Source organism: Giraffa tippelskirchi, chromosome X (genome assembly GCF_054371585.1).
Source record: "Giraffa tippelskirchi isolate mGirTip1 chromosome X, T2T-mGirTip1v1.2.pri, whole genome shotgun sequence".
Lineage (NCBI taxonomy): Eukaryota > Metazoa > Chordata > Mammalia > Artiodactyla > Giraffidae > Giraffa > Giraffa tippelskirchi.
Window position 1 is genome coordinate 125,050,282 of NC_137289.1, and position 12,908 is coordinate 125,063,189.

Below are 12,908 nucleotides of genomic sequence, written 5' to 3' on the forward strand. Positions count from 1 at the left end.
TTCACATTGATAATTGTCTCTGATACTTTCCTATTTTTAATAATTTTAACCCTATAATTCTGTAGTTTTATACTAAAATTAAATGAGAACATTACTCTCCCCACCAATATGGTTTGTTCAACAACTCCTCATTCTTTTCAAGCCAAGATAAAATCCTTTAAAAACCAAAAATTTGTAATTTAGTCTTTAACTACTGTTTTGTCTCCTCATAACATCCAGTTCAATAAGGCATATTATCACTCAAATTACAATTAAACTACCACTGTTGCATTGAATTTAATCAAGCACTGAACAGAATTTACTGTTCATCACTCTTTGTGCTCTTTCTTTACTTCCTCCTGTTTATAAATCTTTACTATATTTTTAATTTGGTTGAAATACCTGAAAAATTTTCTCATAAAAATTTATAAAAATGTATATACCCTTTTAATTCTTCAATTTTCAAAATTGCCTTTCTTTTGTTGTCAAAGTGATGGATTCGTTGGATAATAATAGCATTCTTGAATCTCTTTCCTCTTTTTTAATAGTCTCTATATGTTGTGGACCACTGTCTCCTAGTTTCCATTGTCCTCTAACTTTCACTGCCTTCTAACTTCCATTGTTGCCACTGAGAAATACAATGTTGGCCCAAGTTTATATATATAAATATATGTGTGTGTGTGTGTGTGTGTGTGTATACACACACACTTAAATTTATACATATACTTAAATTGTCCTCTTTGTCTGTAACTCTGTAAAGTATCTCCTACCCTATCCCTCAGAATTCAGACTTTTCACTAGGATATTACCAGTATGTTTCTAAATATGTATCTTTTTTTATTCTTTTACCCTTCTTAGTACATCAGTAATATTTTTAACTTTTGTAAATCAGTAATATTTTTAGCTCATGAAAGTTTTTGAAATTATTTAAATTATTATTTCTCTTCCATCTCTTTTCTCATTCTGATATTTATATACTTTCCATGTGAGATGTTCTTATTCTGTCCTCCAAGTCTCTTATCTTTACACTTACGATTTCTGTGTCTTTCCAGTCTTCTCTATGCTGTGAAATACTTCCTCTGGTTGATCACTTAGAACCCATTTTTTTTTTAGCAGTTACTATTGTATTTCCAAAAACACCTATTGATTTCTTTTTTAAAATCAGCTATCAGGCTTTCTGTATTTTAGTGTAATCTTTTTAATGCTTCTCCCTTTTTGTTTTTAATCAGATCTCTCTTCCATTTCTTCTAGTATATTTCCTGCATGGATTCAGCTTTGTTTCCCTTCTTGAATCCCTGTGTCTCTTGAAATGGCCTATGTTCTTTTTCTCATGCTTAAAAGAGTATGAAAGCTGTTAGCATAAATGTAAGTCAGGTTTGAGAGACATACTATGTAGTGTTGATTGAGAAGCAGCAAAAATAATGGCGGTAGTTTTTTTTGTTTTTTTTAATCTGGTGAACAATGGGTTAACAAGCCAGAGCCTCCCAGAATAATCTTGTGTGGGAAAGCATTTTGAAGCAGTGGTTAAAGCTGCCCTGGGCAAGTAGTACTGAAGTGACTTAGCAGCAGCAGCAAGTAGTACAGCTACTGCCCTGTAATGCCTGCATGAAACAAACCAACGGGCACTTACTCCTTCCTGGGCCAAATAGATCTTAAATTATCTTCCGCAAATGACCCCATAGATATATCTGGAAATCACCAAATCCATAGTTTCATCCCAGACTGTGCCAAAGATCACATAGATTTCAAAGACCACCAGTTCATTGTCTTTCTCTCTCCACCTACACCTCTTTTTCTGTTATTTGAGTCCCGGATACATATATTCTTCTAGATTCTAGTAGTTCGTCATGGTTATTTGAAGATCAAATCTGTTAGGTGTGAGAGAGAGAGAAAACGTGTATATGAAGTAATTTTCCTGTTACCTCGATGTTTCCGTTTTGTTTGTGTATGCACACACACACATTCACATATATGGGTGTGTGTATATATATATATAAAAATATATATACACACACATACAATGCATAAATTAATAAGCTCAGCAGGAAAATCATGCATGTATAATTTCTGTACTTTATAATTGTTTTCATAAAGTAACTTCATCAGAGTTGGTGAGGTTACTTAGAGATTGAGGCTATTATATATGAAAACAATGTATGTTAGCAGTTCAGTAAAATCAATCTGCTGTAGTAGAATGACAAATTGAATTTTTAGTGTTTGACATCTTAAATTAGATTTACTAGCCAGTCTATATCACCTTCATGAGGAAAACTATCAATTTAGATAAACTACAAGAAATATTTTCTGATAGATAAAATGCTAGTGTTAAACATTTTCACAGGTAAAGATTTTAGCTTTTGCATTATTGACTTTCTGTATTATAAAAAATGAATACCATGTTATATTTTTAATTTCATCAGCAAGTAAAATTTTAATTGTATTTCCTTTTAAATAAGTTAGATTTAAATTTGAATTGTCACATGTGACTAAGGACTGCCATGTTGAACAGAATTATAGGCTTTTTTCACTATCACATTTCTAATAAAAATCATTCAAAAACAGAATTATGGCACATGCATATTCAGGTGTAGTTACTTAGTTGTCACATTAAATAATATAAACTTAAAAGCTGGCCCGATTTTCTGAGATGCTTGAGAAGTATAACATAGAAATTAATAATAATGTAAGTCTGTTCTATAAAATCTGCTCAAATTGGAAGATCCACAAGACAGTAGAAATTAAATGATATAGTGTAGTGGAGTCACATATATTTGCAGAAGTTAAAGTAATTCCATACTTATTTTTTCTTGCATTAACTTTATTTTCACATTAAATTCATTATGTGTGTTCATTATCACATGTGTACATATGAAAAAATTCCTATGCCGGGTATCCCTAAGCTGGTATCAGGATAGCTTGCTGTTAAAAATATTTATCCTAGATATATACATTGTAATTTTTATGTGGAGACTTTGGAAAAAGTTAGAAAGGAAAAAAATTCTTGACTGCAAGCCTTCTCATACACTTCCATTTGCTAATAAGCAGTGTAGACCTCTATGGAGAAGCTAAAATAAATACCTTCTAAAATTATTTGTACAACAGTACCTCAAATAATGGCTTATTTTGTTCACATATGAGTTACGTTAAAATCTGAGAGACAGTTGGACCAAGACACATACCTGCAATAGCATTTAGTTTGTGTGCATTAAATTGGAAAAATGCTGTATAGTTAAATCAGAAATACCTTTTAAATCTATACCAATGGAGATTACATTATGAAATGAAGGAAATATTCATGTTTGAAATCTGGGAATTTAATAATGGAAATTATTTTATGACTGTAAATCTCAGCAGTTGTAGCCAAATATGTGTTTTAAAAATTATCTTTTTAAGTTGATAGTTTCTTTACTTATTCAATAAATATTCTTTAATATCTACTATAGGGTAGGCTAGATATTATCCATGAGTGTCTGCTGAATTTATTTTACATTGTAAGGTACCTAGGGTATATAATCTTATCTGTTTAATTATCATGTTATTTTACTGGTGATTTCTCATGAGGTCGGCCGTAGATGTCGGTGCTGATGTGTCGGTGTTTCCTTGGTGGGAATAAAAGCCTTTTCTGTCATTTCTCTCACAGGCTTAGTGACTAGATTTCTACCAAGTTACTAATTTATGTTAATGCATTGGAAATCCTTATTAAAATGCAAAAGTTATCCTGTGAAGGATAACACTTTAAACAACTATAAGCCATTAATACATTATCGACATTCAGTTTATCAGTTTAATTAGATGGTAATTTAGCTGGGCCCTAAGGAATTAAGTAAATCTGATGATGTGGAAGGGAAAAATCAGCACAAGGCAGATCAAGGAAAAGGTGCAACCAGACCCCTTACACCGGACACTACATATACCTGTCCTCCTGGAAGTTGGATGTTCTTAAAGACTACTATATGCAGCTCCAACTGATTGTCTCTTTCCCTGCCAGCTTGCCTTACACCAAAAGTTTGTTCTGATTTTAGAAAATGAATATAGATATAAGGAATGACTTTCTGTAATACTTTATACTAATTAATTTATGTTTGTAGTGTATTTTATTGTTTTTTAACCAAATGTGAGTGTTAGTCACTCAGTCATGCCCACCTCTTTGTGATCTCATTGACTGTAGCCCACCAGGCTCCTCTGTCCATGGAATTTTTCAGGCAAGAATACTGGAGTGGGTTGCCATTCCCTTCCTCATGGGATCTTCCCAACCCAAGGATCCAACCTTGGTCTCCTGCACTGCAGGAAGATTCTTTACCGTCTGAGCTACCAAGGAAGAAGGGGTAAATTATAAGCTTAAGAAAATTTGTTGATGAACTGCTTTATGATCATTCAAAGATCGATCCCCCCCCTTTTTTTGTGACATAGCTTCACATAAGCAGATTTCTTGATAATGCAGTGAAGAGGGATGGAAATTGCCAAGAAAAAATGTTCTCTTGTTGCTATTTTCTTCATCGAGGATCATAACCAACTCATGTGATCTCATTAGGCTTATTATTTAAGGTCATTCTGCCCAGTGACTTGATTGAAAGCACGCAAGGCTTAGTACAGTCAGAATGATAGTATTGCCATGCCATTTATGTGTATCCAAAACTGTGAACAGAAAAGACTAAATCCTTACGTATCTCAGCTGTGTCATATTCTTGTTTGTTTTTTTTTTTTGTATGCCATCCTATTTGAGTCTTCTTTCTCTAGATGGATTAATTTTGCCAAATTTGATTATTTGATTTGCCTTTTTAGGGCTATAATTTCTATACATGGTCAAAGAGAAACAAATACTAATAACTCAACTGCCCATCTTATTAGAAGGAAACTGTTTTTTTTTTTAAGACTTTTGAGACTAGGAGAGAAAGTTGCCTCTCTTAAATAACTTAAGTCGTTTCCTATTACCATATTATTTGTGGCCCATCAGAACCTATGTCAAAACCTCTAAACCATTTGGGTATTTATATACCATTGTATTATTATTTTTAAATCATTTGTAATAATTAAGGATGCTATTTTTAAAAAGTTAATAAAATATAAATTAACAGGTTTTCATATAATAGCACACTTTAAATTATTGATAAATAATCATATATTAAAGATTTGGCAAATCTTCATCCTTATTAACACTAATGAAGTAAAAAAAGAATAGTGTTCCATCACAGCATTACTTTTTTTGTCCAGGTATTTGTCTATTTTTTGTTAGGCTTTGAATCTGTTGACATATTTTCTATATACCACATTTATATTAGGTATAGAGGTATTTTTAAAGACTATATCGTAATGATATGGCATATAGTGCATTTTTCTTCTTGAGTTTCTTTGACCTCATAAGTCATAAATGAGCCAGTAACCACAACCCATTTGAAACTTTTATATTGAGGAGAGACAAGTCCTTTAAATCATGGAGGAAAACATTTTGCTTTAAAAACTTAGATATAATGCATCATTTGTTTCAAACAGGATTGTCTGTATTTCATGCATGGAATGTGGCCCTCCAGGAATTAAATTTTAAGTAGTACAAAAAAGTGATAAAATTTAAAATTTTAGAGAAACAGAAGTTTATTAAAAACTTTATGAATGATACCTGTGCCTACTTACAGAGCTCAAAATTTGAAACCAGTTTTCATCTCAACTTTAGGTGTTAAAAATCATAACTTTGTCCCATAATAATCTTTTTTAAACTTCAATTGAGCTTTCCATTTGTTAATAAAAATAGGTACTTTAGGGCTTTCTTCCACATCTCTTGATTTTCATTCCAGGAAAATGAGCATAGTGTATTCTTTTGGGTATATATCATTAGAAATGAATTTGAGCAGAGAGGAATAAAATGAATTAGTATGGCTACACCACTTCCTTGCTAATGATGCATGAATATCTATAATGATATAAGGTGGTAAAGAACATTAACAAAAGCAAGTTGATTTTCAAAAGGTTAGACAGGATTTGTACACAGCAGAATTCAGAAGGATATAATTATTCAAGATAGAGTTAATGAAATTCAAATGAAAAGGCAAAATCTGAATATGAGTGCACATTTTTGCATAAAGAAAAAATGAACATGATACTTCCAATTACACTGATTTTTTAATAACTGTCTGAATTTTTTATTAAAACCAAACTGAAAGGTATTCAGTATATATAGTTTATTCATTATAGACCTACATGACTGAGTCAAAAGGAACGATGTATTTTAAGGGGTAGATAGTAAACTAAATCTCCAAATATTCAAGTCTCTTGGTTCCATTTTACAATGAGACTCCATTCATTGTATATGAGAATTACGATACATCTCTCCGTATTGAAAATTATTGTATCTATTAGAACTTTATAATAAATGAGAACACTCAAAATGTATAACTGAATTTTCTTGAAAATGAGTTGACAATTTTCCAAATATTCTATTTCTCATAAAAGCTCACAAGATCACCCCTTATCTCTTGCTCTTCAGCTGATTTTCATCACTTAACTTCTCTTATCTGTGATGACTGGATACTGTGTATGAAGACAGTAAGAGGAATGAAATCTTCCAACTCTAGCCCAAAATTCTATTATTTTAAATGTAAAATTATAAGTGCATTTCAATTATCATTCCATTGATCAAGAAGGAATAAGTGTCATATATTTGGCCAAGGTACGCTCAGGAAACCAAACTTTGTAAAAGGTACAGTTTTGTGATGCCAGCTAATTTCTGTAATTCTATGAATTTGCAAAGTCATAAGTAGATAAGCCATCTAAATTAGGATTATTTTGTTTTTGTATTATCTAAGAAATGTATACAAGAATCCTGGACCTGGGTGATCAAAAATAAAACATAAATAGACCAGCTTATATTTTTACTCATCTTTGTGCACGCTCAGTCTGGGATCCTAAACTCCATTTAATTACATTACTGCAAAAATGAAGATGGTCTCCCCATAAAAGCTGTGCAGTAACAAGTGACTGCGTTAGCATGCTTATCGTCAGAACTCTCCCAGAGATCCTGCCACTGAAAACCTTCAGCTGACCACATCACCAGGCAGATGGCAGTCCATTAACTCAAAACAAAGTTATTGGGAAACTACTTTTAATTACAAAATTTGTTCTGCTTATAGTGAAAACAGAGAGCAGAGGTCATTTGTCTTTTTGCATTCGTGTGCCATACAGTGTTTATTTCTTGCTCTTATAAAGAATAGGGAAAGAGGCATTCCTGACCAAGTCCAAACAGTCTCTGAGGCCCAAATGTCCCTCTCCTAGCATGTGAATGACAGGTAGTGAAGCATAGTTGCAGGAGGAGAGATGAGTGCTCTCTTGGATCTTTGGGTTTTGGGGAGTTCTTATTAAAATGTGAATTTCATTCTCAATCCTACTTATCTAGGGCCCTACTTTGCAGTTTAACTTAGCAAGAAACTAGCATCAACGAGAAGGGTTGATGCTGGGAATTTAGAGGAGAAAGTTGCTTAATAGAAAGCCAGCTACCAACCAAAGTCACTGTGTCTCTCTTGTACTTCAATCAAGATTAGGGGAAAAAAGTTTAGAAAAAGTCCCTTGGGTATAAATACCACAGATGTAGAACCTGCCCACAACCCCCACTGCATCCCACCCCATATTTAGTTTTCCAGTCAAAATAGAATTGCATTAAAAAAAAAAAAAAAAACAGTTGTAAAGATTATTCGTTTCTTAAGGTAAAACTATCCCTCTTGTGACCTTATGACTGTTGGCCTTTTATTCTCCTATCCATGATGCTAATGTGTGCACATCTCTTGTTATAAAATACTCTAACATTTTTTGAAAGAAGAGGGTATGATAATAGATAACCTTGTTACTAGACTTACCATCTTGCATTGTTTTTATCCACTTTTCAGCCCTCTGTGAGCTATAAACTGGAATCTATATATGAATTCAGTAAAGGTCTTTTCAATATTGGGAAGCTAAAAGAATTGTTCTTTTGTATATCTATACCAGCACACTGTCCATGAAGAATCAGTGACGGTGATGACCGAAGACATGCCTTTGGAAATTTCTTATGTGCCTTCTAGTTATCTGACTGAGATCACTCACGTCTTACAAGCCCTTTCAGAAGTGGAACAACTTCTCAATGCTCCTGACCTCTGTGCTAAAGACTTTCAAGATCTCTTCAAACAAGAGGAATCTCTGAAGGTAAAACCAAAGCGCTTCCATTCAGAGTTTTACAAGATCATTACATTGATCATTACTAGACCAGAACATTTGACTTAAATATGTATACTGAAGGCATTTTGAGTTAACATATGGGAATTATAAAACACTTTGCGAGAGAATTAGCTTTAGAAATCTGGTTGAGAAAGAGAAATGTAAATGAAAATAGATGTGCTATTTCTTCCCAAAATGAAGAAAGTCACAAAATAATAATTTCTTATATTGATTTGGCCAAAAAGTTGCTTCGTGATTTTCTGTTGCAGCATACAGGAAAACCTGAACGAAGTTTTCGCCAACCCAATACTATTGTTCAGGGAAGAAAGGACTCACTAAAACACAAACCTTGCTAGAGAAACAGTTTCTTCCCAACTGATACATTGCTTGTCTTTCTTTTCCCGTAAAAGTGGAAATTAGATGAGGTTTTAAATTGTATCTGTTGTGTATATAGTTTTAGTTTTCTATTTTCCACTTATAATTTATAGATTCCATTTCAGATTAGTGTGTGTATCATACTACAACTTTTGGAATGTGATCGAATATAAAACAGTAAAATACTTTATTTAAAATCACCAGGCAAAAGCCTCCAGCCAAATCCAGCTTTTTTTCATAGCACCAACTATAAGTTTCTGAATTCCAAACTAAAACAAATCAAGATAAAGAAACGAACTTTAAATTTTAGAGGGAAGTGTCTTAAGATGGATGTAGCATCAAGAAAATACACATAATAGTTTGTGTCTCTATCATGTTTAAAAAAAAAGATAATTTTTGTGATCATACATTTCACAATCAAAATGAAACATTCTAGTGTAACCAGAGCTTAGTATTTTCTAGTACAGATAGTGTAAGACTACAGACAGACAATAAGTTTGCTTTCAACAGCACCTATCAGGTAAAGGATTTTCTACTCCAAATGATTTTTTGGTATCTCATTCCATATCACATATTTGCTCAACTATACAAATAAATGAAGCCATTTGTTTGTTTTCAAAATCAGAGTAGTAATGTCTTGAGTGACTTGAGTTTAATTTCATGCATTATATCAAATAAGCTAAAAAATTATACTTTAAAATAAAATAAGAGATGCACAAATCTCTGGAGCTCCTCCATCCATTTGGTATGGTGCTGTTACTTGTTCTCTTTGGGTACAGTGAAGAAAAGAAACTCAAATCAATTGATAAAAGAGACTTGCCAGCCTTCCTGTCATAATTCACATTACCTGGTTTCTCATGACAGCACAGTTTGTAAGTTCATCATTGTCCTTCAACATGTAAATCATTGCTAATGAACTAATATTCATTCCTTTCCATGTTCATGGAGAGACAGGTCAGGAGAGCAGTGACCCTAAACTTATTAAGTTCACAATTGTTCACAATTGAATGTCTTTGTCCTCATACCTCTTAACCTGACACACTCAGAAGGATGGGCCCCTGGCTGTACTCACAGCTAATTATTTTTTCTTGCAGATATATTTAATAGTCTTATAGCTGATACCGATTGTGATAGTATTGATTACTGTGATTTGCAAAACTGGATTATTGTAGATTTAATCTAACTAGATTATTGAATCCTTATTAGATGGAGTTTGAGGTATAATTCCATCTCACTCTCACCATGTCTCCTGCAACAAGCAAATGGTCTTCTTACCTTTATGGGCTTTTTGAAGGGGGGTATTTTTGATCTCAGTCTTTTCAATGAATATGTATTTCCTCTTAAAGGCATTCATCATTGTCATTATCTAGTAGTAAAAATAGAAAAGCAGTGCATAAATTGTACAGCTGCTGGTTGAGAAGGTTTGAAATTAAATTGTGGTTGATTTTATTCCTGACAGATTTGCATGAATCAAATTACAGAACTGTAGTAAGTAGTGCTGTGATTTAAAATACGTATTTTTTTAAGTACAATACAACACAAATAAAGTACAATAAGTTAAAATGAGTACTTTCTGAACTAAATATAAATAATACAGCACATATGATTTCTTCAAGTGTATTGAATTAGAAGGCTGCCTAATCATTTTGAGAAGAACTAACCAGATAAACAAACACCTATTTACATACAGAAATCTTCATTTAATATTGCTACCCTAGCTAAATGGCTTCCCAGGTGGCTCAGTGGTAAAGAATCCACCTGCCAAGCAGGAGACATGGGTTTGATTCCTGGGTCAGGAAGATCCCCTGGAAAGGGAATGTCAACCCACTCCAGTATTCTTGCTTGGAAAATTCTATGAATAGAGGACGCTGGCAGGCTGCATGCAGTCCATGGGGTCACAAAGAGTCAGACACAACTAAGCAACTGAGCTCACATGCACATTCGTTAAGGCATGTGTAGTGCTATGTTGCTTCAGTCATGTACAACTCTTTGCAACCCCGTGGACTGTAGCCCACTGGGCTCCTCTGTCCATAGGTTTCTCCAGGCAAGGATACTGGAGTGGGTTGCCATGCTCTCCTCCAGGGTATCTTCCCAACCCAGGGATTAAACTCACATCTCCTTCACTGGCAAGCAGGTTCTTTACCACTAGTGCCACCTGGGAAGCCCAGCTAAGGTATACCTAGTGAGGAATGAGAAACGTGTACAAAAGTAATATTCTTATGTCAGAGCTATTATTATCAATTATCTGCTTAATTAGGCCTTAGTTACTCATTTGGGACCTGGCATGAATAAAGGTGAATTATTAGGACACAAATAAGAGCATGAGTTAGAATAAGGGTGACAGCTACAATTTCTCTTCTTCAGTAATGAGGATCAATTTGTATTCAGTGCTTAGGCACTCTATAACTAGCCTGTATTAACTAATACTCCCCATAACGAAGTATCTAAAGTTATTATCCACATCTTATAGATGAAGAAACTTAAGAAATATGAAATAAAGTAACTTGGAAAAGTTGACACAACTAGTATTGGTCAAGCAAGGATTTAAACCCAGGTAACTACCTTGCATGAAATGATTTCTAGGGTATTATGTGGAGTATAGCAAGGATGAATCTGGTAAAACATGGTCGAATACTGAGATCTGGCATGGACAGTTCATAGAAAAACTGTCCTGAATTCTAATTCTTATTGAATCTGTGCCAGTTTAAAAAGATTCTATAAAAAGAAGCATGCATCTTTCATGTGCCTATTGGCTTTATGCTTAGGGAAATAAGTCACACAGGAAAAGACAAATATTGTATGTTGTTGCTTATATGTGGAATCTAAAAAAAAAAAAAAAATGAATGTAACAACACAGAAGCAGAGTTGGAGATATAGAGAACAAACTAGTGGTGACTAGTGGGGAGAGGGAAAGAGGGCAGGGCAAGATAGCAGTAGGTGATTAAAGGGTACAAATTACTATATTTAAAATAAATTAGGTACAAGGATATATTATAGAGTGCAGCAAATATTTTATAGTAATTTTAAATAGGATATAATCTGTAAAAATATAAAATCACTATATTATACATCGTAAACTATTATAGTATTGTACATCAACCATATTTCAGTAAGAGAAAAAGGGAGGAAGGAAGAGGGGGGGAAGGAAAGAGGGAGAAAGGGAGGGAAGAGGGAAGAAAGAGAAAAGAAGAAAGAGAAAAGGGAGGTGGAGAAAGGAAGAGAAATGGAGGAAAAGAAAGAAGTCAGACATGCATCATTTCAGTTGTTTCATCTAAACTAATGATAGCACAGATGCTCTGGTTGAGATGGATAAAATGTTTTGTGTCTTTGGTATACAAAGGAGTGACAAGAAGTGTGGACACATGGAGGAAGCTCACAGATATTGACAGGCCAGTTGGGCCCAATGTCAAGTTTAGATAAGATCAAGAAGTAAAGCCAGCCCTTATTCAACCTCAGCAGCACTGGGGAAAACTTGGCATAAGCTGAAAAATCCAAAAACTCTATAGCGAAGTCGTTCCGTCTTCTTTGACTGGTTCAGCTTTTAGGCAGGACTCTCGAGACCTTAAAGGAATTATTGGGACAAGCCAGTAATGTAAGGAGTGAGGATTCATTCATTCAAACTTGTTTGTTAAGCTCTTCCCATATAACAGGCATTGCTCAAAGTGCTTAAAAAGCAGTCAGTGAAACTGATGGACTGCTCCTGACTACAGCTTTTGTTATAGCAGAGAGAGACAGAATATAGCCAAACAAGCAGATAATAAATAAGCAAATGCTATATGTTAAAGATGACACAAGCTATATATATATATATAAAAAAAAACGGAGTTTCGATAAGGGAGTATAAAACTAGTGAAGGGGAAGGAGATGGTAGAATGCAAGAGACGGGATTGTGATTTTAAATAGGGCAGAAAGGGCTTTTGAGCAAAGATTTGGAGAAGGAAGAGAGTCAGCCTTGCAGCCAGATTTGCTGTCCAGGCATGGTAGGTAGGTCAGTGCAAAGGCCCACATGTTGGCTGTGTGCCTAACCTGATCAGTGAACAGCAGGGAAGCCAGAGTACCTGAATTGGAATGATCCAGGGGAGGGTAGCAGGGCATGAGATCAAAGAGGTCATGGGGAATCCAGGTTGTGGAGAGTCTGATGGACCATTGTGAAGACTTCTGTTCTTGCTGAGTAAGATAGCCACCATTGTAGGTTTTGGAGAAGATGAGTGTGACACAATCTGATTTATGCTTTAAAAAGATCACAATGGCTGCCCCGTTGAGAGTAGAACTGTAGGAGATCAAGAGTAAAAACAAGGAGCGCAGTTGGAAAATGGATGCCAGTGGCTTGGGCTTGGGTGGTAAGGAGAGATTTTTCAGATTTGGTGAATGTTGTC

General features: G+C 34.2%; 1 protein-coding gene across 3 annotated transcripts in view; it reads left to right on the forward strand.

Annotated features, from left to right (window-relative positions):
- The window catches only part of DMD (dystrophin), a 2,147,259-nt gene that overhangs the window by 913,769 nt on the left and 1,220,582 nt on the right, over positions 1 to 12,908 (forward strand). For all 3 annotated transcript variants that reach the window (XM_081564318.1, XM_081564319.1, XM_081564320.1), the window contains one exon: positions 7,951 to 8,145. In XM_081564318.1, the coding sequence (XP_081420444.1) occupies positions 7,951 to 8,145 (195 nt within the window). The remainder of the gene's footprint in view (positions 1 to 7,950; positions 8,146 to 12,908) is intronic.